Source organism: Phlebotomus papatasi, chromosome 1 (assembly GCF_024763615.1).
Source record: "Phlebotomus papatasi isolate M1 chromosome 1, Ppap_2.1, whole genome shotgun sequence".
Classification (NCBI taxonomy): Eukaryota; Metazoa; Arthropoda; class Insecta; order Diptera; family Psychodidae; genus Phlebotomus; species Phlebotomus papatasi.
Window position 1 is genome coordinate 73531353 of NC_077222.1, and position 24129 is coordinate 73555481.

The window sequence follows — 24129 nt, forward strand, 5'->3', positions numbered from 1 at the left end:
GTAGAAAAATACTCACAGCTAAGCGTTTTCCCATAGTTCCAACTGATTCATCAGCGGCCAGGATTCCCTTGCCAGGAGCCACAATAGCCTGGGCAATTCTCCTAAGTTCATCCTGAACCTCTTGGGATGGGTAGTTGAAGTATGTAGTCATTTTTGAGGTTGTTTAGTGCTCTGAAATAGGCCAAAATCACCAAAAATATATATCAACTTCACATCAAACATTTATTTTCATAGCCGACCTTCCCCTCTGACAAGAAATTAAATAAATTTTCTGTTGAAATATGTGGACTCAAAAAGAAATGAAGGTGTTTAAATTACTCCTCAACATTTATTTTATTTTTTTTTTCTTCACTTCTGCTGTAAATCATTCGATTATGCCGCAAGCTTAGAGGATTTCTTCAAAAAAGCTCCGTAAGTCAGCTGTTTGCTGATATAAATTAAAAATATATCTACTCATGTAGAGAAATCGCGTAATTAAACATTCTGCGCACAACCACCGTAGACACAATTTGTAGAACAACAGTTAAGACACACGCCCATACAGCTTTTCACGACGAATCCACCCACATTATTTTGAATTCAATAGAACAAAAAAAAACAATCGCATGTTATCCAATTTTTAAAAAGACAAAAAATCTTCAGGAATTTAGAACACGTTCGAAAACCGTAAAATTTCCAGTGAAGTCACCAAATTGAGAAATTTCAACAAGGCACAAGATTTAGGTCGGTTTTCTCAAGGAATCTCACCTAGTGAAATACTTCTTACTCACTCAATGGTAATCCGTTACTGTGAGTCTCCATCAATGAGATGCGAAATTTATTTGACTCGCGTGACGCTATCGTCAATGGAATGACGAAATTTATCAGGAGTTTTGTGCAAAGTCCAGACAATTCTGGGCAAATGGAAAGTATTTCAACATTTTTGTGTAGTTTGCTGTATAAAATCAAAGTTAGTATATTACACATAAAAGGTTATGCATTTAGGGAAAGAGATACAAAATATACCAAAAAATATAGAAAGCTAATTGTAAGATTTTTAAAAGGTGGAATAGAAAATTTACGACAAATAATAACGACAATTACCATTATTGTTAGGATTAATTAGGTCAAGCTTATTAGATAGAGAGAACTTCCCGGAAATGCTGTGGTTTCTGATTTATTTTTCATTTAATATTCCTAATTACCTATTTAAAAAAAAACTTTTTTTTAATCAACTGCGGTTTTCATGCAGAAAATGAATTAAAGAAAATGTAGAGATACATTACTTCACCACAATCTCAGAGTAATGGGAGCAAAACTAAATAAAGTGCACTGGATCATTATTATTATTTTTTTTTAAATAATAATTTGTTTCCAATGTAATTCTAAAATCTTTTTCCGCTACAATGAAATAAATTCAAATTAACAAAAAATTCAACTGAAAAAAAATTTCAATTAATTTAAAATATTATTATTGATAGAATATTGTTTTTAAATTCAGCAGAATATTTAAATGCAAATTTTAAACATTTTTTTTTTTGAAATTCTTTTTCATTATTTATTATTTTTAAAATTTTGTTGCATTGAGTAAAATCGTTATATTCACGCTTTTAGAAAAGAATTACGATGTGTGAATCAGAACTAATTTTTTCTTGGTCAAAGAATTTCAATATTTATGAAAATTTTCGTTCGTCCTTCCAATTACAACACATATTAAAACATTATTCATTTTCTAATACTTTTTGAATTTCTGATAGAAATTGATAAGATCAATAAGAATCTTTTACTAATTCTTTAAGACTAATTTTTGAAATATCAATAAGAAAGCTTATGGAACTGGCACGCTTATTCAATTTATTGAAATTCAATCGATTAAAATTTTACCTCTTACTCTTTCAAACTGAAATAAGATATGTTTGTCTCTTTCTGTCAAATGAAAATTGAAATTTCAATTTTAATTTTCATTTTCATTTGACTGAAAGAGATAGTTGTATCTGAGTTTGAAAGAGTAAGAGATAAAATTTCAATTGATTGAATTTCGCTCAATTGAAAAGGTATGCGAGCGCCATAAAATTTCAATCGATTAATTTTTTTTTAATTGAAAAGGTGTGCCTGCTCCATAATTTCTTAAACATTAAGCAAGAAAAATGACTAACAATGTTGTGTCGCAGACTGGATAATATGATATATGTTTACTGCTTTTTTACGCCAAAATTGCTTACAATGAAAATGATTTCGCTAGATAAAAAAGTCGATAAAATGTTTATTTCATTTTCTTAGAATTCTACATTTTGTTACTCATATTTTTTTTTTTAAATGTGAACTAAACGTCACAAAATAAGTTATAAAGACGTTTTTTACATCAAATAAAAAAAACTGAATAATGGAAGCGGAATTATTAAATAAAATGGGTCGTACGTAAAAAGTGCAATTGCTTTTTTTTTCTTCAAATCTTAAAAAAGCTAAAAAGAAGTTAAAAGACGACATAACGACAAGGAAGTCCTTATTACTCCCCCGAGTTCAATTCAGGTTTCGTGTCGTTTCTCTATAATAGGGTAAATGTCCTAATTCAAAACCATTTCCAGACGCTTTAACTTTGACAGAAGATTCAACACTTTGAGTTCAATTTTTTCTGAAGAGAATTACATAAATTTGCTCCTGGACTCTTCTAGAATGTTACTGTTTACTGAAAATTCTTTAGATATAATTTGAAAACTTCTTAAATACAAGAAAAATATACAAATGTAAAATGCTTCAATTGGAAACAAATTAATCCAAATGGAGACAAAAAGTGTAAGTGAAACCGCGACGAAAGACTTCCAAAACTTTGTTGAGTTGCTCCTGAGTGCAATATTTGTTTTTATTCCTGGTTTTTTTCTCCTTTCCCATCTAAAACAATAAGAAAATCACTCCAAAAAATCATATTTCCGGGGTTTCCAATTGAATCATTTGCAGCATTTGCAGACACTTCAGAAAAACCCTTTTTGCTCACGAAATAAGGTAATTATTTCATTTGAAAACTTCACGAACCGTTAAGAATAGAGATTAGCACTTAATTTAACTAAAATTATCCAGAAATATGACATAAATGTTACTAAACGATTAAACAACAGTCACTTTATTGTGTTTTTCCTTGGAAAACATGGTCGATCGATGAAAAATTTGACGGTGAAAAGGTACACTATTATTTTTCTGAGAAATTAACAAATTAAAATTTGTGAATATGAATGGATTTTCACTTTATTTGGAGCAAAATTAACTAAATAATGAAACTGTGGTATAGAAAATATATAAATATAATAATTTAGTACTGTATTTATCGTGAAAACAGTGACGTTTCCATTTGGAGGAACGAAAAATTTCCATTTAGAGCAGGTTTTGAATTAGCTTAATTTACCCTACGTTTTTCCATAAATAATCATATTTTCTCTTTAATTTACTAGTTTTAGCTTGATAGTGTAATATAAGATAACTGTTTGGAGTGTCTACACTTTTATTTGAAATGTTCTTTGTAAGCTTTTCACTTTGTTTCACAAAAATGAACACTTTATAAATTTATTCTTTAATAGCTCAGACACTCCTTATTTTATTACTTATTTTGCTTACGAGCTACGCTAATTTAAAAAAAAAATCTTACTTTCGAATAAATCTTCTCAAATGTTAAAGAAATACTATTTTTTTTTAATTATATAAGATAGACTATTATACTGATTTGCGAAGAAGTTGTTATTGACGACTACGGATCAAGCGATGAGAATAACATGCCCCTTGGTCAACAAGGCAACTAAAAGCGAATTCGCGATATCACCAACCAGCTGACCTTTTTGGCTAGTTTTTGGCATGGAAAAGGCCCAAAAATCCGCAGCTGAGATTGGCGGAATCGGGAGGTGTGTGCGTGGCATAGAAACTAAAAGTGCTGGAATGGCTCGAAGAGCAACAAAAAAAAAGCATCAAGGTTTCCGGACACTCAGGCAGATAAGAGAATGTACACAAAAATTTATGAGTTGAGGTTTAGGCAAGAAAACCAGTCTTTAAAAGGAATTCTGTGAGAAAGATTTGTGGGAGATGAAATAAATTTCTTTTTGAGTGTCTCTTATGCTTTGACCTTCTGGGAAATTTCTCCTGTGCATCTCAATGTCACCAAGATAATATTATTAAACCAGAAATTCTAGAACATGTGCTTGTCTTTCAGTCAGTGATCTTGATAAAGGTCATTGGAGAGATTCTAGAAGTGTTAAAAATAATCAAAGGAGGATGAGGTGGGCATTTGAGAATGAAAGTTAATGACGTCGAAGATGTTGACTTAAGACGCAGTTAGATGCATTTTAGACGCGATTTCGTCATTGCAACGTATTCATGTGGATGGAAAGGTCACACAGAGGTGCAATTTCGCGACTTGTGACGAAAGTCCAGACAACACAAAAAAAATTAAATACGCGACAATTTGAACACTTCACGTTTAGAAAATGGAGTAACCTTATCAGTGTCCACGAAAGTGCACGTAATTGCCGGTCTGTGGAGCACTAAAATAATAATCCCTCAACTCCTAAGCACTTATGCACTTTACTAAGAACCCCTCCCAATGATAAAAATCAATGGAAAATTGTGTGGAAAATAATGGAGAATATTAAGGATACTCACTTTGGTTAATATTAAATGAAAATTCTGCGTGACCTCTACTGGAAGCCGTGTGCCCGGGTCGTAGAAATTTGTAAAACTGATAAGAAAATTTCGGGAACTCAGTATTCGACAACAATTCGACCTTGCACAATGACGATCCTGTCACAACACCCCTCAAATAATCCCATGTTGATTTTCGCTTGAATTCCCTTGGACATTTCTATACTTCCATAGAAACAATCCTAACTTTTTCAACGGTGAAAGGGATATTGAGGATTTCAAAGGCACTTAGTAATATTTTTATAAGTTAATAAGACAAATCTATGATTATTTTTAATTAAATCGTAATTATTTGCATTAAAATCGATAACAATTATTTAGGAAATTTCCAAATAAAGTCAACTTTCGGATATTTTCGAATACATTGCCCAACTTGAAGATATTTTGTTTATTGGGTTGACTACCGCGCACTCTGGTATTTCAGTTAACAAGAAGCTAAATATTCGCGCCCCTTTTTACATGAAACACAGATGAAATACTAATGAAACATTGTTATTTTTGTTGGAAATTGTAAAAAAGAATAACATTTTGTAAAATAAATACAAACTCTCGCTCAATCGGCTCTTTTTCAATCGGGCGCAAAATATTGATGACAATTTTCAGATTATGGAGCTAATTTGCTCAAATTCGCTGTAGTTCTTCCTATTTTATCGTGATCCTTTATTTGAACGGTTTTTGTGGAATTTACAAAGGCTTTGGCGCCCATATCTATCGATAAACCGGATGACATTTCGCCCCAAATGCCCATTTGAGAGAGAGTCTACTGTAATTGTTAACGGTTAACCCATTAACTATTTCAAGTTTTTTAAGTCACATATTTTTCATAAAGAGATTTTTTACAGAAATGCCTATTCATTTGTCTTTTCGCGTATTTCTTTTTATTTATAAAGATCCTCTATGTATCCCTTTCAGAACGATGAAATGAACATAACTTATCTAAGTCAAACCATTATTGGTGGGGTTTATATCTCAACGTTTTTTTTCAATATGGAATCTTATTTAAAATATCTTAAAGGTTTTGAAATTTTCAAAGCGTAGTAATGAATCGGTGAAGTTCCTTTAATTGCAAAGGGTGAGTTATATTGAGAAAACCGTGTCACTTGTCCGAGAAATGCTTTGCGAAAGCCGAGAAGCCCAAAAAGTGTATCGCGAAACTTGAGAAACCCAAGAATTGGATCACAAAATCCTAAAACTCAAGAATTACATTGCGAAACCCGTGAAACCCGTTTTTGTATTGCGAAACTCTAGAAACCCAAGAATTGCATCGTAAAACCCAAAAAAAAAAAAACCGAAAAATTGCATCGCGAAATCCTAGCATTACGAAACCAGTGACATACTCATACAAGAACAGCATCGCGAAAACTGAGATACCCAATAATTCCATCGCAAAACACGAGAGACCCAAGTATTGTACCGCAAAACCCGAAAATCCAAAAATTTCAAAACTCAATTTTTGTATCGTGAAATGTAACAAATCCAGTTTTTGAATCGTAAAACACGAAAAATCCAATTTTTGCAGCGCGAAACCCGAGAAATCCAAAAATTTGTATTGCGAAATCCGAGAAACCCATAAATCACATCGCGAAACTGGAAAACCAAGAAACTCTTGTCAGTAAAAATGATAAAGAGTTATCCCTCGGTTAATTGAATTTTTTTGATTCAAAATTTTTATAAATGTTGCAAAATTTTAATTTCTGTTTTACAGTTTTATACTTTCTTTTTAATGTTTCTTCTAAATTTATAAAAAAAAATAGTTTATTGAACAGATTTTCACAAAATTCTTAAAATTGCAACTCAAATCCCACTAATAATACTATAAAAGTGATGGCACAGCGTCCCAGCTTTGCGGAATGCTCGAACTCACGAGATAGGGCTCACCGTGAATTAGTTTTTTATGCATAATCTTTTGGTATCACTTATCTACTAAAGATCAAATTGATTCATAAATCACAAAAGCATTTGACAATCAAAAAATCGGTACTTAACCGATTCATTACCGATGAAGACCGACGCAGCCGGGTTTGAAATTTTAGTACCTTTCCAAAAAATCTAAATTTAACCAAATCGGTTGAAAAATGAGCCTTCCAAATTGGTTGACCTTTGACCTTAAATAATTCAAAATGGCAAATTTTCCGGTTATAAGTATGTTAGGGCGAAATATTCGCCTGGACTACCTCTAAAACATATCCGAAAATCATTGAAAAAGCTTGAGCCAATTTTAAGAAAAACCGAAAAAACATTGTTTTGGCGGGCATAGACGGGGTGGGGTGGGGGAAAAAGCGTCCAGAGATATTGTTTTTTTTTATTAGGGATCATCGAAGACAGAAAGTCAATATCTTTTACCGTTTAAGCTCCAGAACAGTGAAAAGTTAAAAAAAAAAACGATTATATAACTGCTCTCTCTTTGAGTTCGACCAGTAAAATGATAATAATTTTTCTCAGATTATTCTTAAATTTCGTTAAAATTAATAATTTTGTGTACCGTATCTGTATACCCAGTGAACATGGAAAGTTTTAAAAATTATTTTTTTATTGTTCAGTTTAGCTCTGTTTTAAGAAAGTAAATTTAATTGAACATTAAGCAAATTCGGAAGAATACTTACTTTTTAAACTCTTAAGGATCAGTAAAAAGAATAACTTTTTTACTCATATAAAGGCAAAAAATAAATGAGTAATAGAAAATTAAATATGATCAGTAAAGCTCTTGGTAAAACCAAATTTAATTTTGGGAGGATGGTCCACTGTGCCTCAGAAGGTTAAACTTAATCTTTTACTCCCTCCGTTCCGAAATAAGTCGTACGTTTGGCGAAAAATTAGGGATTAAGGAATGGTTTCAGAGAATGTTTTTGTTATTTGCAAATATCTTGTGTATGAACTATCCCCCATGTTCAGGGATAATATGGGGATCCTATCACGGTGATAAGTTGAGGAATCAATATGTTGAAGTTGTCTATTTTTCGCATTTTTTTCAAAGAGCTCCGGTAGATAGTTAATTACTACAAGATCGACTGTGATTAACATTACAGGCTAGAATTTGTTCTAAATTTTCAATATGCACAAGTAGAGCTCAACAGTTATTACCGATATGACATTTTTTATTGCTCAAATTTTGCAGAATGAGCAATAAAAATAACATCCTTTTTTATGTGTTCGAATATCTGGATGCAAAATGGTGAGAGATAGGGACTTGGGACCTTCAGCGGGCCCCCATAACTTGACTCTGGGACCATTCATATCATTTATATGTTTCTCTAAAACATATCCAGAATTGAAAGAAAGAAATCACACGACACGTTTTCGAGCAATCCAAAAAAACATGATTTTGGAGGGGAAGGGGAGGGGTGGGGGCAAAATAAAGGACATATTAATGGTTCCAGGGTCAACTTATGGGGGGGTCCCCCGAAGGTCCCAAGTCTGTATCTCTCACCATTCTGCACCTATTTTAAATTGAAAATAAAACGCCAAAAATAAGACATTTTTAAGACATTCGTTCTTCAACTTACCTTAAAGACTGAAGCCCAATTCTAGTTCTGAACATTAACAATAGTTCTTTACAAGAGATAATTGTTGATACACGAAACATTTACCAACAAACTTTCCCTTAATCCTAATTTTTCCCAAACGTATGACTTATTTCGGAACAAGAATTTTTACCAAACGTACGACTTATTTCGGAACGGAGGGAGTACATTATATTTAAGTTTCTTTTTCTGTACACAATATTGATAATAAAAATAGTTAGCGTATATGTGACTGTCCACGATCAGATGAGCATCCTTCTCAGATTTTGGGGACTCCTAACAGGGTTTTGCGATGAAGAATTATTGAACTATGTCTTTATTTTAATGTCCAAGCTCACTTACAAATGTTTTATTGCAAGATTCCGTTGTAGAAACTGTGAATTAATAACTTTTAAAAGTAAATAAAAGAGAGAATTATATGGGCTCTAACTTAAACGCCGCTAAATATACGAGATTTTTTTAATTCATTTTTAAAGAAAACTTCCCCTGTGGGCAGAAACGTCAAAAAATTTTAGGAATTTAACGAAAATTAATTCTATTGTGTTAGGCACCATAACTAATTCCTTCATCAATAGCTGTATTGTTGTTTTAAGATTTAAACAAAATTAACAAAATATTTGGATTTTTTTAGTTGAATTTATATCGCTTTAGCATTTGGTGTTTATTTTGGGTGATTTGTCCAGGATTTAAATGGGTTAATACGCTGACGATAGTTGACCGATTGGATATTTTTTTTTAATATTTTTAAATATTTAATTTTGACGTTCAATATTATATTATATTACTTTTCTTTTAACCAACATATAATAAAAGTAAATATGACTCTTACTAATGAAGAAATCACAGAGTTAGCCCAAAACTTGGAGTATATTAATAATAATTTCTCAATGAATGATAGAAATTTTTTGTATGAAAATTACAATATATTTTATATTAAAAGGATATATAATAAAAGAATATTTGGAATAATCAAAATTATAAAGGTTGATCCTTATTGTCCTGAAAATGTTATTGCATTGCACCAATTTTATTTTATTAGAAAGTCAATATTTCTGTCGCAAAATAAGTCAATAAAGTGTTTCACCCACAGGGAATTTTCTCTAAAGTCTCATAGGAGACCGTCACGAAGGAATTTTCACTTTATCACGCAATTTTTCACCTTGCTCGAATGCAGAAATTGCAAAAGAGAGTAGTGAAAATTCTCAATAATTCTATTGCAAATGTGGTAAGGTGGGTGGGAGAAAAATCAATGACAATTCATTTATTGCAACAATTATTTATTTTTCACTATTTTTCGCAATAATGCGTGAATAACACATGTTGAGTACATTGTTTTTTTTCTTCTTCTTCTATTTCAGTAACATTGCTTCTTGGTAAATCGGATATTGAAAGAAAAATCTCTGCAACGAATAAAAAAGTTTCATTTTCACCATTTCATTTCATTTCATTTTTCCCACTCAGACTAGAGTATTTGAAGAAATTATTAATCGTGTTGTGGTGACTTATTGATTTCTTAACATTGATGTAACATCCTCATGAAAATTGTTGAAGGGAAAGATTTTTTTTTAAACTTTCTTATCCACTGTCTTTTCTCACAATCTTAAATAATTTATGAGGACAATTAATCGAAGAAAAGAAAGGGTTAGCATATCAAAAATGAACAATAATTGTTCAGATTATTCTACTAGTAACTAAAATCGATTTCCAGTGAATTCTGACTGAAGCAATATGGTGAACAATTCTAACTAAGAATGATAGAAAATCATTCTATTCTCATTGCTAAATCGTCTTTTATAAGCATTTTCATTTGAATAACTCTACTCTTTTTCATCTATCGCCTTTGTAAATGAACAACCTATGAGTTTTTTTTTCTTCTTTTTAATACTTATCTAATTCTTGTAGGCTCCAAACTTTTGCATACTCTCACTTAAACTGTTTTTTCCCCCAATCATCGCGTCAATTCCGGATATTTTTTTTTCATTCTTCAAAACTCAGTGACTTGCATGATTTTCAGGATTCACCCTCCATCGAGTTTCAGAGAAAAGTTTCTTCGTGATTTGAAAAGTTGGCAAATATTTCACTTCTTTTATTCTTCAGTTGATGTGTAGCAAGATGACACTTTCTATGCTCAAACACAATGAGAATCACATGTGAAATAATTTTATTAAATTTCCATGACAAACCACAAAAAAAGATTGTGGGTGAAAAGAAATTGCACAATTTTCTTGACATTTTTGAGCATCTGCGAAATGGTAAAGAGAGAAATTGTATACTGTTCGCACGAAAATTGTGTTTTGCACTAAAAAGTTCGCTAATTTGAATGAACTCTGAAATATTCTTTACTGAACAGAGTTGAATTCAATTAGATTTTATAAAATTAAGTTTAAAATTTTTTGGTCTGATGCGAAGTTAGTTAGTTCTATAAGTTTTATAAAAAGTTTTCATTGCTTGCTTATTTAACTTTTTTAATATACCTGTAGGGGAGACCGGGGTAGAATTAGCCACCAAACGAGATTTTGAGTTGCGTATAATTTGTACAAAAGATGTTTGTATGAAGTCGATAAATATTTCAATGAATAGGAAGGGAAGTATATCGCTCCTTGGAAATTACAAGGGGTCAACTTACTTTATTGCGATTTTGAGATTCTAATGCACTTAGAAAGACAATTTGATAAATTTTTAGATGATATAAGTCATTAAATTTCATTATTAGAAAAGTTTTTCAAAATTTTAATCTTTTTGATTACTTGCATAATTTTGTTTGAAGTACAGGGGCACAAAATATATTCATCGTTCAAATTCTTGTAAAACAGGGGACTAACTCAAGCAAGTTGATCCCTTGTCATTCTAATTTCAGCAAAATTTGCACATCATTTATTTAGAACGACAAGGAGCTAACTCATTAAAAAACATATTTTGAAAGGTAAAAATATAAAAGTTTCGATGTTTATATTATAGAATTATACAAATAGAAAAGAAATAAATTGTTTTTGTTCAGTCATTAAATTGAGATACTTATTTACACAAAGTTGAATCTTTCATGCTGTCTCCTGAAAAATGGTTGAAAATTAGTTGGTCCCTTGTAATTTCCAAGGAGCGTTATATTCAGAATAAAGAGTGGTTTCCTCAATATTCCTTCGGAGGCAATCTATAAGATTCCACTATCTAATAGTATACGTGGCTAATTCTGCTCCAGTCTCCCCTACATTTGAAAAAAAATTAATATCGAAAATCGAGAAGAAAGTTGCAAAAGTGTAAGCGCTTTTAGCGTTTATATCACTGCATTATAATTTTTATTTAATTTTCCTCTTTATTAAATTTGAAATTTCTAGGCGATGCGCTGCAAGAATCGCACTGTATAATAATAAAATAATGTTAATAATAATAATAATATAATGTCCCTGAAATGGAAATATTAAGTTCTGTGAAGTTTAACACAACCTTTCATTTTTGATTTACTCTTTTTGCCGAAATGATAGAATGAGACTTCCAAACTCTTACGAGTACTTCCAGGTAGCATCAAATTTGATACATTGGCCTCAATTCTGAGACCAAGATTAAGATCAAGATCAAGAAAATTTCTAGATTTTGGTATTCTGAAATCAAAAAATCAAGATCAAGATGTCAAATCTGTCAAATGTCTTGAAATCTTGAAATCCAAGACACGAACCTTGTGGATATCAAGATTTGCAATTCTAGAACCAATATTTCAAGATTTCAAGACCTCAAATTTCTTGTTTTCTTGAAATAATTCCAAGAACCTCTCGGAGGTTCTTGGAATTTTCAAGATACTGACAATTTGAAGAGTTTCATGCGGAATTGATGAGGAATATTTCTAGAGATAATACAAAAAGGGAATTGCTATGAAAAATGCTGTTTGATCTTGTAATTTAATCGTAATGATACATATTTCTAGATTTACGTTTCGAAGTACAACACTCTGAGAATACCTGCAAAAGAATCACATCTTGCATAAGCATTTCAGGGTTTATCACACGTCACAAGTTTTGTTTACACTTCTTTTATTCCCGATTATGGCCTGTCATATATTATTTAATAAAACCTATAATTAATTTTTCTAATTTATATGGCGAAATTTCAACAAATTCAACAGAGAAATGAAGATATTTGTCAGAAGTGACGTTTCGTTAAGTGTGGAAAATCTCGAAACCTTGGTTCTTAGCTAAGACATTTTAAGTTACATTAATACTTTGCGTCAGAATATGAAATCTTGATCTTGGAAATATTTGACAGCTTAAAATTTTGATCTTGATCTTGATCTCAGAATTGAGGCCATTATCTGTCTTCCTTTTTTTTTTTGAAAATGTGCATTAAGACTTTAAAATAAGGTTTTTAACTAATCATTTTATTTCAAATAATTGCTTTCTGCAGTATTTAGAAAACAAAACTTTTAAATTGTTTTTCTATTTTTTATAATCAATTCGTCCATATAAAATGTTGTTTCTTTTCTTGTTTAATGTCCTTGTCCTTTCAACTCGGACTACTTTTTTCAAGCGAGAGTAAATCAAGGAGTAAATTCAGTAGAATGTTCTGTTCTTCTAACGTTGATTGTGTAAATATATGGAAATTTGTTTGAACTTTTCAATAAGTAGTGGGTGGAATTTCACGATAGCTTTATTTATTATTTTTCGCCAACTTTCATCAACTTTAGTAACAAACTTTTCTTCAATGCATTTTATTCTAACAGCAGAAAAAGTTTTTTATTTGCAGTTTCACTCGGGAAGTGTTACAGGAAGTGTCTCAAAAATTCTATTATTTTGAATGGAGAAGGTGTCCTTTGAATTGTCATACCATTATTAATTTCTTTGACCTTTGTTATTTCACCAAGACGTAATTTATTTATCATAACTAAGTGTTTTTTTTTTTCAACGAACATTTCCGGTGGGGTTAATATTTTCGAATAATTTTCCTTTGAGAGCAATTTTGTGCGTTCATATTTGAGCTCCATTTATTAATTTATCGCCCATTTGAGTATCAATATTATTATAAATTATCACATTAAAAAATCCAACAAGAATTTTCATATTTTCTATAGAATCAATTTATATAATTTTTTTTAGCGATTATCAGCATTTTGTCGCCTAATTTCCTTGTATTTACATAAATTTTAATTGGATTAAAGTTTAGTTAAACTTTCACCCAATATCTCATTTGCTTTTTCAAACATTTTATCTAAAAATATTCACAATTATTGTATCTTTCATTAATGTGTGTACATTATCTTCCTCTTTTGTGGTTTTTCCATGGATAGTGCGCTCGTCATCCAACTACTTGTATTCCATGTTCAATGTTATGCAAATTTATATTACATAGCGTTATACTGTTATTGTATCTGTGATGCTATTTACATTATTTTCTATTCTATTTATTGTATCTCGAGTTGGGATTCAGTGTGGTTGATGATTTAGGATGTTATTGCATATTAGGGAAAAGTTATGCTGAACTAAGGAGAAAATAGAAGGGAAAAGGTCAGGCTAAAGTATTAAAGTATGGGTGGGCTGGGCAGAGTGTCCCATTTTTCTACAAAAGATTGTTTATAAACTAAACAGCTTTAAGTTTATGTTTCATTTGAGAATTCTAACAATGAAATATATTCTACTTTATTTTGTAGAATTTCTCTAAAGAATTTGTTTGGAATATTTTGAGTTATTTTATCAAAATGATTTATTTTATTTGCCAAAAATGTGACTTAAATCGTATTGATGTGTTATTTCATATACCACAATTTGTAATTTATTTTTGACTTGTGTGAAAATTGAGACACCCTTTGAGGGGGTTTTGTCCGTAAATTCATAAATATGAATTATGTTGGAGCATTATTGTTAATGTCAGCCACAGAATTCCATTCCTCTATGTCACAATTCATTTTATTGGAATCCTCCTAGAGAATATTGCATTTGCTCTTTCCACGGGATGATTGGATGTACTCATTGCCAATGGAACCACCAGTGATTGTGCAGCCCATGAGTTCCCGGAAGACATCACCCACTTTGTAGTTGAATCTGAAAGATTGTGGTATTGTGGGTAACATTTCAGGTGAGGAAAAATCGATTATATATTTACTTTGCTGAACATTCCACATAGCCACACCTCCAGTGTTTTCGTACAAGAGTAGAAATATCCTTCAGCTCCTGGCAAATAGAAAAGAATGCCAAAGATATTTAACAAACAACCGCAGCGGTTAATCTTTCAACCTTTTCCCTCAACATAATTTTGTCCTTCAGAACTTTGCAATATTTTCTCGTGAAAATACAACAGTAAAGGTAGAACTTGAAAAGGGTGAAACTTTTCTGTGACGAACGCTTCAAAATGTGCAGACTTTTATTTTTATCACATAAATAATCACAAAAGCTAAGAGCTTTTCACACTTTCACGTTGAAATGGGAAAAACTCAATTTTTAAAAACCAGTTCTACATTTTATAATATTTTATTTGCTGTTGATAAATTCCTCACTATAGCTGAATGCAATTAATTATAATAGTTCAATATAGATTTCAACTTAAATAATCTCAATATTATGTGAAATAATTTGCGGGAAAATGATGATATCAAAATAAAAAAATAGTTGTTATTCAGACAATAATGCCCAGCACACAATAATTTTTATTTGTAAATATGTTTTTAAAATTTCCTATGAGAGAGAGCGAGATAACTAGATCTTGGTTTCATTCACTCTCATTGAAATGTCAAAAACATGTTTACAAAACAAAAGTTATTGTGCATTGGGCATAATTTGATATAATTTATTTACACCAAATTGAATTTTTCATGCTGTCTCCTGAAAAATCGCACAGAATTGGTCGCACTTTGTAACTTCCAAAGAGCAATATGGTTATCGTTTCTTCTTCTTGTTGCAATTACATACAAAATATTACTTAATGTCTTCGTCTTCATTAGTTATTTGTGGGATAACAAATATTATTTTGATTGAAATCCTTAGTGTTTTTCTTAACTAAAAGCATGTCCTGGTGAAGCTTGTGTTGAAATCAATGATCTTGAATCGTTCTCCCTAAAGACTCAAAGACTGAGACTGATTCTTAAAAATATTTAGCTTAGCCTGGAAAATTTAGCAGTACAGGGGGTCCTGGAATTATGCGTATCGGGATTATGTATATAATAGGATAATCTAAATACACTTATACATCTTTACCTACCATTAAGATTAATTTGTAAAATCAATTTTGAAATATCCCTAAATGTATGAATTTTTTGAGGCGGTAAATTTGAAATATGTAACTTCTGAACAGTTGGCTCTAAAAACTGCCCGATATGTCAGCACCAACAGTATTCTGAATACATTACGGCATTTTTGTAACTTATTCGATAGAAATCTCCTACGGGTATTCAAAATTTTTGCAGCATAAAACCATTTTGCGCGGTTTTTATTGGTCCTGAAAATATAATATTAATAATAATTATAAATTTTTATTCACAAAAATAGGATCATCCCTTTTTACAATTGTGAAAGAAAAAAAGAGAAAAAAAGAAAGTCAACAAATTCAAGACTTTAAATTTTAGTACGAATAAAAAATATGACTAATCCCGAGACCCCCTGTAAGGATTAGTTAAAGAAAGGTAATGCAAAGAAAATCTAATCGATGATCACAAACCCTCAGTGTATGACAGATTAGGATAAATCTTTTTCATTAAGAATTTGAGTGATTTGAGACGAAGAAAATTTTAAATTTCAGATTTCCTTATATTTCAATATTTGAATGAATCAATATTTCAAGCCAAACATTTTTTACTAGTTTAGAAATATAAAATTACGGAATATCTTTAGTCAGAATAGACCTCTTTAAGTAGAACTGGGTTAGAAAAGTTCATAAAATTCTCTATCAACTTGAGTAAATATAAAAAAATCGAGAAATTCTCAAAACAATTGAAAATAAAAAGTGGAAATATTTATTGTACAAAATGTTATACGGATTTAAAAACTATTTTTCTCTTACACTTTTTTTTACTTTAATTCCATCAAAATAAATATGCCTTTTTTGAATAAAGCTCTCTTTTAAATGTCATAATCCCATTCTATAAGAGTATAAATGTGCTTATATACCGTTTGGGCTAGATCATACAGGGTTAGATTTAACCTCTAACAACAATAGCTGAATATCCTTAAATAACGAATACCGCTTTAACCCTTTAAGGACGATTGGAACACCGGTGTTCCATAAAGAAAATAATTTTTCCTAACTATATCTAAAGATGTTTTTTTCTTATGTTTGTACGTAATTGCAAAGTAGAAGATTGCAGGAATTTACGATATTTTTTGCAAGTCTTCAACTATTTGTTATAGTAAATATTTAAGCTCAAAAATTATGATTTTCTAAATTCTCATAATAAAACTAATTTTAATTGTTTTTTATACTTCCAATTTTTTTTAAACAAACCCGTTATGGAAAAAGAATCTACAATAGTCCTACATAATATTTTTCATTAGACTGAAAATTATTATTCATTGTCAGAAAAATTACTTAAAGTTTTGGGTTATTTTTGTTCCTATCGTTCGTAAAGGTAAAAACTGTATCGAATCAAACTCTGTTGGATTTTCCAAAGCCAGATGTAAGATGTTTCATTGATTTTGTTTATCAGTTAAATTTTTATCGTTGATTTTCGGTCCGTAAAAAGTGTCTCGTCGTTAAAGGGTTAAATTGCATAAATCGTTCGGGATTTAATTATTCACCAGTCGTTTTCTATCAAAGAAACTTTTAATTAGGATTTGGGTTACTATAATATTACACTGTTAAGTGAAGTTTAAGTGTACACGTATAATATGCTTTCCTGTATCATATCAAAGCTCTTTTATTATATCTGGAGAAAGTTACAATATATTCTAAAGCGCTATAGGGGTTTTAGCGGGAAATTTCTTTCCAATTAAATCAAAAGCGTTCCAGTTTAATTTAGATCGTGGCACTTGTATGAATCTCTTTGAAATGCACAACATAAAGAGAGTCGATAAGTTAAATTAAATTCACAATTTAGGATTTCTATATGTATAATCTCTTAATATGATTTGAAATATTTAAGGCGCCATTTCTGCAAATAACTCTGGCCAAAAAAATGCTTTCTAAAGTGTTTATTTTGGGATCTGGCTCAAAAAATTTTGTCAATGAAAGAACTAAGTTTGTCTCTATAAATTTTGCCTCGTTCGCGAACGCTTTCAGTAGACTTCTATTATTATTTATTCATTCCATGTCTTCACCACCACTTTGACTCACCCACGGAGGAATATGAATTGAGTGCTATAATATAGTGTAATAAGGATCCAAGCTGGATATTCACGAGAAAAAGTGAGAAATAGACTGAACAATAGAAACAGAGTATTATTGCCACTCTATTTTGGGTGTGTGCTATGTATTTACTTTTCCGATGGCAATTCTTTGGGTGGGAATTGGTCAATTTAGTCCCCTCTGAAATGGAATTGAATTTTTAATCTTCTGCACAGTGCGCAAATGTAGCAGAAAAGTTGTATTAAATTTTTGCATCTTTATATAATGTAATGGCTTTTGAGAATAGAAGTTCTTGAAACTTTTTAAAAATTTTATGCTCTTAGTGATTTATTGTAGAATAAATATTGCACTAGATTCGCTCTCATTGTACTATACTTCAGTAATTTCTATACACTTCCAAAGTTGGTTCTTCATCTCTGAATTTTTTGCCAAACTTATCGTGAACTTGGACATAAGTTAAAAATCAAAGTAATATTATTATTAAGTTCTTCACAAGGTTTTATTGATTGCATCTCAAGAGAACAGGAAAACCCGAGGTAGATGCGCATTGGAGTTTTTATCTATTTTCTCGCATATAGGAATTGTTTTCCAAATGTGTGAAGTTTGAAGTGGAACTTAGTGATTTAATTTAATTTAATAAATAATTCTACAATTTATTATTATTTTGACTCAAACTTTGCAAATAGCTTCACTAAATACTAATATAATATGAAATTCAGTGTTTTTTTTTTGTTCTTAAATTTTCACAATATAAAAATAAAATAGGTAATAAAGCATTTCAACTTTGAAGAATGTCCAATCCCGTGACAGATAATATTTCCTGGAGTTTGGTTGCTCATTCATTAAACATTTTAATGAAGAAAATTGTCAAGTGGTCTGAAATTTTAATTTGTATTGGATATGCAGTTAATCTAACCTAACTGACCAATTTATTAATTATTTTAATCTACTTGTTCAATCAATTAATTCAGGTTTTGTGATACTAACTGCATCATACATAACGTTATTGTGTTATTATAAAAAAAATATGTACTTAATTTTATTTATCACTTTTTTTAAAATATCAGTAATGTTTTTCTTTTTTTATTAAAATTAAAATTTAACTTTTTTAAAAAGTCCATAGCTTGTATGAGAATTTGAATATACTATCTTAATTATGGCATTCTTTTCAATCTCAAACTTAAATAAAACTTTATTCATTCCATGATTTATTTTATTAGAATTCTTATAGATAAAATCAGAATCAGCCTCAGTATATTCACGTTATTTGAATTTAAGAAAACCTTGAAATAATATTATTTTATATCCAAGTCATATATGACTCATTCATAAGAAAATCAAAATTCAATTCTTTGTTTTAATAGAATAATAAAATTAAGTTTTGAATTAATTATGTTGACAAAAAAGTGGATAATCCAAAACATGCAATGCGATTTGTCGTAGCACGTGTTAAGTTTCTAGACACGTTCGGATATCACTTTGAAGTCTTTTTTTGTACGAGAAAATCTTATTGTTTCTGTGACCATAAGAACTCAAAAGTTCTTTAAAGTTTGAAATTCCTATTTTGAACTATATATCCTTCCAAGAATCGAAACAGTGGCACCAATCACTGAGGGTATACACCAGGAAAATTCAATTTTCACCATTTCTTCGAAAACTTATTCTGAAGACATATGTGTTATTCCTTATTGATTTGAAGTCCTTCACAGTTTGGGTTTGAGATGCATCTTGTAGACTTGATAATATCATAATTGAGTTATCGAGGATTAATTTGGTGAAATTGTTCATTTGGTACTAAATTGGTAAACAGAGTTGCAGATGTTCTAGTTTGCTCATTTTCTAGTTTGGATGGAATTCAAAGTTTATTACTTTATAAATTGTATAATAATTTTTGGGGAAGAGGGGCAGTTAAGTGTGTGTGACACGGTATGCAATTGTCGTATTAGACATGGTTTATAAGTAACATATAGGAAATGTATCGCTATAGAAGTTTTGACATGAACAATAAAGTGTTCCATGACAAGATTTTTGGCCGAGATTCTTTACAATCTCAGCTTTTGTGGTCAGAAGTGAAATCCGACATCCTCAGATTGGGCCCAAATTTTGGATTTACACGTTTTGACACGCAGTTGACGCTTTGAATTTTGTTTTTGAAGATTTTCTCAAATCGCAAAATCATCAGTATAGGGTAAGTGTGCTAAATTCCGGCCAGCTTGCAATTCCGGCCACTTTTTTATTCCCCGAATTACCATGAAGTTCTAGTTTTTATATACTCTAGAGGTTATACAATGCAAAAGAAAAACGGAAAATGTAATTTCGACAAACGAGATTATGTGAAACAGACATTGGAAGAAATCCCGAAGGGCAAGGAACTATGAGAATAAAGGTGACTGAAATAGGGGATCAAAGCTATGTTTACATTTTTATTCATTTTAAAATGTACTAAGAATGATTTTAGAGAAAATAAAGACGATAAATTGTTAACAAGTTTCCAAACAACACTCCTTTAGACAAAGGAATAAAAAAACTCAATTTATATTAAAAATATTACATTTCAAATTTGAGACTTTGGCGCTTTCATGCAACTATGCCGAAATTTGGCACACTTCCCCTAATTGAATTCTTGAACAGTGGATCCTTGTCGATTTAGAAATGATCGACATAACGTCTAAATAGTTGAGACAACAAAATCAGTGTCCTGAATATTTACTACTGCTTCAGTTTGCCCTAATTAAATCATATTTAATTCGACGAATTTATAAATTTCGTTTAAACTAGTTTTAACATTTTCAATTCAAAATGTATCTTGTATTTTAAAATGAAACAACTCTCACTGAATATTTCCCTTTGGGTATAATTATAACTTTGTAATAAAGTTTGTGTATACCGAAATAATCTTAATTGCGAACTTATTTCACCATAATTCAGTAAATGTTGATGAATTAAATATGTCTGGGATATGTGAGAGGAATTTCAGTTTATCACTTGTGGGGAGAAATATCTTCTAATTTTGCTCATCTCTTTCGAAAAATCAGTCCTCATGGACACTTTCTCGTCACCCAACAGTTAATGGAGGGATTATGCTTTAATTGTGGTTTATACAACACTCACCCAAACTTACCGATAGTGTCTGTATCCCTCAGAGACAGGGGGATATCGTTAATGCATGAACTGAGAGGTCAAGCACACCGAGGGTGGATGTCACACCCATCAGTGGCCTCGTAAATTCTTGCGATTTTTCATTGAGAATCCTCGGCAGAATCACCAGATATTGCGCGCCCAATTTATGAGTTTCTGTAGGCTTGGTCAGTCAACCATCCATTTATCTCGGTGGCATGTTTTATTGCACAACGCTATTCATGAGCTCATTATTTCAATAAATTACAACATTAAATGCATTAAATCACCTTACAATGTTACTCCATATTAAGGAAGTCACAGATATTGTCATTTTAATATGTAGGAACAACCCATTTGAGTCTTACTTTAATTATTAAATAGAAAACATTGTTATTAAATATTCATAAAGATCAATCTATAACTGATATTTTCTATCTTTATTTAAGTTTTATATTTTATAACCTATTACTTTTAAATATTTCATGCTTCAGAAAAATATATAAATTTCTTAATAAGTATTTTAGTTCTTATTTCTGAATAATTTAAACGCTATTTTATGATAATTTGTGTTGCTGTCACTATTTTAGTTGGCATACTCAAGAATCCAAGTTTGTTCAATCAATATAAAGTTTATCGTCTGTCTACTATACCCGTAATTTTTTTCAAGCCACGTCAATTACCTTGAACAAAAACGTCTATAGGGGTAGGTTTAAGTACTATGGTAGGATGCTCAAGGGAAGGGTAAAATTGAGAGATTTATTGTGGATTTTCTCGGGGATTTTCTTCGAAATTCTCTCTTCGTCACATCCCAAAATTTGCACTTCTCTCGTGGGTACAATTTTGCCAATATAAATTGATTTGAAATCCATCATCGTACCGCGCATCAAGAAAGTTTCACCCTATTCCATTTCTAAATTAATTTCAATAAGTTGAGAGAATATTAGGAAATAATTTGCCAATTTCCGGAGAACAAACAATATGGTATTAATAAGGGGAAATATCACAATAGCTCAGTAGAGGGTGGCACAAGAGGGTGCTTGTAGGCAAAAAGCATTTATGAAAACTGCCATATACAAGAAAGTCAATTGTGGAACTAATTAATTAAATAGGTTGTGCAATGCATTAGATGGTAAAATAAACACTGGAAAATATGTTTCCAACCTCTCACTATTTACTTTTTGTATAGAACCAATAATATTGACACTCACCTGGGAATGGGGATTTGTCTCGGCAATTAAATCGAATTTGTTACCAACTACCATAATGCTAAAATCACGATGACTGAAGCTTTCCAGAATTTGATCTCGCATCGAACGACAGTACTGCAAAAGGAGGATGAAATGGGTTGGAAAAGTCTCAATGAGAAAATGTAGAAAATTTTTGTTAGTTCATAAACAGTAGTTTGTACATGTAATAGCATGTATGTGGTCACATAAAAGTGGATAATTTACTCAATGCAAAAGTTTCACTTTTGCGACAATTTGCACACTAAAAATTGACAAAGTTTTGTGTGCTTAAAGTTGAAAATTAATTTTACTACTCACCTGAAATGTCTCCAGATTGCCCATGTCAAAGACCAAAACGTAAGCATGGACATTTCTTAAGCCTAAATAGCCGTTGTTAAACTCCATTAAACTATCGATCGGGAAGCGTTTCTGAAAAGAATAATTTGTGATTCATAAATTATTTTGTTTTACCAATATGAGATATTAGATAATTTAGAAAATTTATGGACTGCATACAGGACTTTTCAAATAATTATTATTCATTGTAATTCATGTAATGATCAATGGGTGTTGGTTCGAGTTCGTAAAAAGGTAGTGTAGGTAGTAAAACACCCCAGTTTTGCAAAGTACTCAAATTCGTGACTTAGATGCTTAATCAAAAGTACTTTGCGTCATACCTATGTTAATATAGTTCTTTACTGGTCTAATTTATGGGGAAAATCACAGTGTTTACAAATTTGAAAATGTTGCAAAGCTTTTTCACTGAACAATTTGTTTTTCAATTTACCGGTTTACAAACATTTTGAATAAATTTATAAATCGCTAAAAAAAATTCTGTACTATATAGATAAAATGTCTGCATATAAAACATGTTAATATGTCATATATGATCAATTTAAGAGATCTTGGATGACTTATGGGGTCTCCCTAAGGTGCCAAGTCACTATCTCTAACCGTTTGGTCTCAAGTCTGATGAAAGCTGAAAAATGTGACAGACAGACAAATCAAGTGAACAATGTGATATAATTTCTCAAAAATTGTGCAAGCGTGAAGTGAAAAATCGATGGATTAGTTGCATTAAATTGGGCAGTATTTTAATCCAAATGGTCAGTAAAAATGAAAATGAGTAATTAGTGAAGGATTTTTGACAAAGGGAAAAGCTAAAAAGTCATACAAAATTTAATATGTTACTGACCATTTTGAATTATTTACTGGCCAAATTATCAAATTTGTTCAGAAACTCTCAGTAGAATTCGAGTAGTAAAAAGTGATTCGTATAGTGATCTACAGGATTTACTACACATGTAAATTGTGATTTTATCTCGGCTTATCGACTTACTTTTTAATGGTGAGTTTCTTACAGCCATTAAAAACATTATTTGTTAGAAATCTATTTAACACTAATAGAGGCGATGTTTTATCGTGTGCTTCCGGCAAGAGAGTGAGTTTTTCTAAATTGCTCATTTGGAAAATACACTAATAAAGTCTAACACTTTGCAAATCTTTGAGTATTTTACAAAACCGTGGAGTATGCAATATAATTCATATGGTATAAAAATATCTCAATTATTAAGTTATGGGTTAACAAGGGAAACATTTTTATGCTTTTATTGGTAAAACTCAAGATAATTTTTCGATTATACGATATCTCCAAACCACCTTATCCCATTTCTTACCATAGAATTACACATAATACACAAATTAAGTGATTTTGAATAATTTATTTCTGCGAAATTGATATCCGAATTGCTGTCGGGAATGGATTTTTAGTTAATATAGTCCTTAAATTATTTGTAAAAATGAGCCCGACAGAAAGGGAAATATATTTTGTTGATCTTTTCTTGATTCGCGGAAAGTCATGCAAAATCTTTTCTTAAAAGGGACAGATAATCCTAACCGGCTTATGTAGGTGAGATTCTTAACGTGAGCTAACTCGGAGTGCATGCAAATTCGATTTAGAGCTGAAGTTGGGAGACGCCATTCAGTTATCTTGAATCAAATTCGTGAAATTATACAAATTTTGTATTTAAACCAAAATATCAAGGATTTGGATGAACTGACAGAAAAGTGATATATGGGTGAAATGTAGACCAGAATGTTGTCTATAATTTTCCCATAGAACATGATCTCATCGATTACTCAGAAGCCAAGATAAGCGAGGTTTTTTGTTTCTTAACTCGTTTTTTCATCCAGAGTGCCCCAAGTAGTCATTTGTTGAGCTTCAACTATTTCAAAGAATTGTTGTATTTTGTGGGACTTTCCATTTAAAACCCTATTTTAAGTGTCTTGGTGGAGTAGAGGCAGTCAAATTGGCATCTGAGTGATTTCAAAGCGTTTTTATGGGAAAA

General features: G+C 30.8%; 2 protein-coding genes across 5 annotated transcripts in view; both read right to left on the reverse strand.

Annotated features, from left to right (window-relative positions):
* The window catches only part of LOC129801211 (fructose-bisphosphate aldolase), a 40173-nt gene extending 35208 nt beyond the window's left edge, over positions 1-4965 (reverse strand). For 2 of the 4 annotated variants that reach the window (XM_055846065.1, XM_055846041.1), the window contains exons 1-2: positions 4621-4768; positions 17-171 (exon numbers count right to left, since the gene is read on the reverse strand). In XM_055846065.1, coding sequence (XP_055702040.1) covers positions 17-151 — 135 coding nt within the window. In that variant the 5' untranslated portion in view covers positions 152-171; positions 4621-4768. Of the gene's footprint in view, positions 1-16; positions 172-4620 lie in introns of all 4 variants that reach the window. The other 2 variants (XM_055846049.1, XM_055846056.1) reach the window with 2 other exon arrangements.
* Positions 4966-9440: 4475 nt separating this feature from the next.
* Positions 9441-24129, reverse strand: part of LOC129801514 (ras-like protein family member 10B) — a 36304-nt gene continuing 21615 nt past the window's right edge. Inside the window, 4 exon segments of the mRNA XM_055846658.1 lie at positions 9441-14203; positions 14265-14332; positions 21764-21877; positions 22100-22210. Coding sequence (XP_055702633.1) covers positions 14083-14203; positions 14265-14332; positions 21764-21877; positions 22100-22210 — 414 coding nt within the window. The 3' untranslated portion in view covers positions 9441-14082.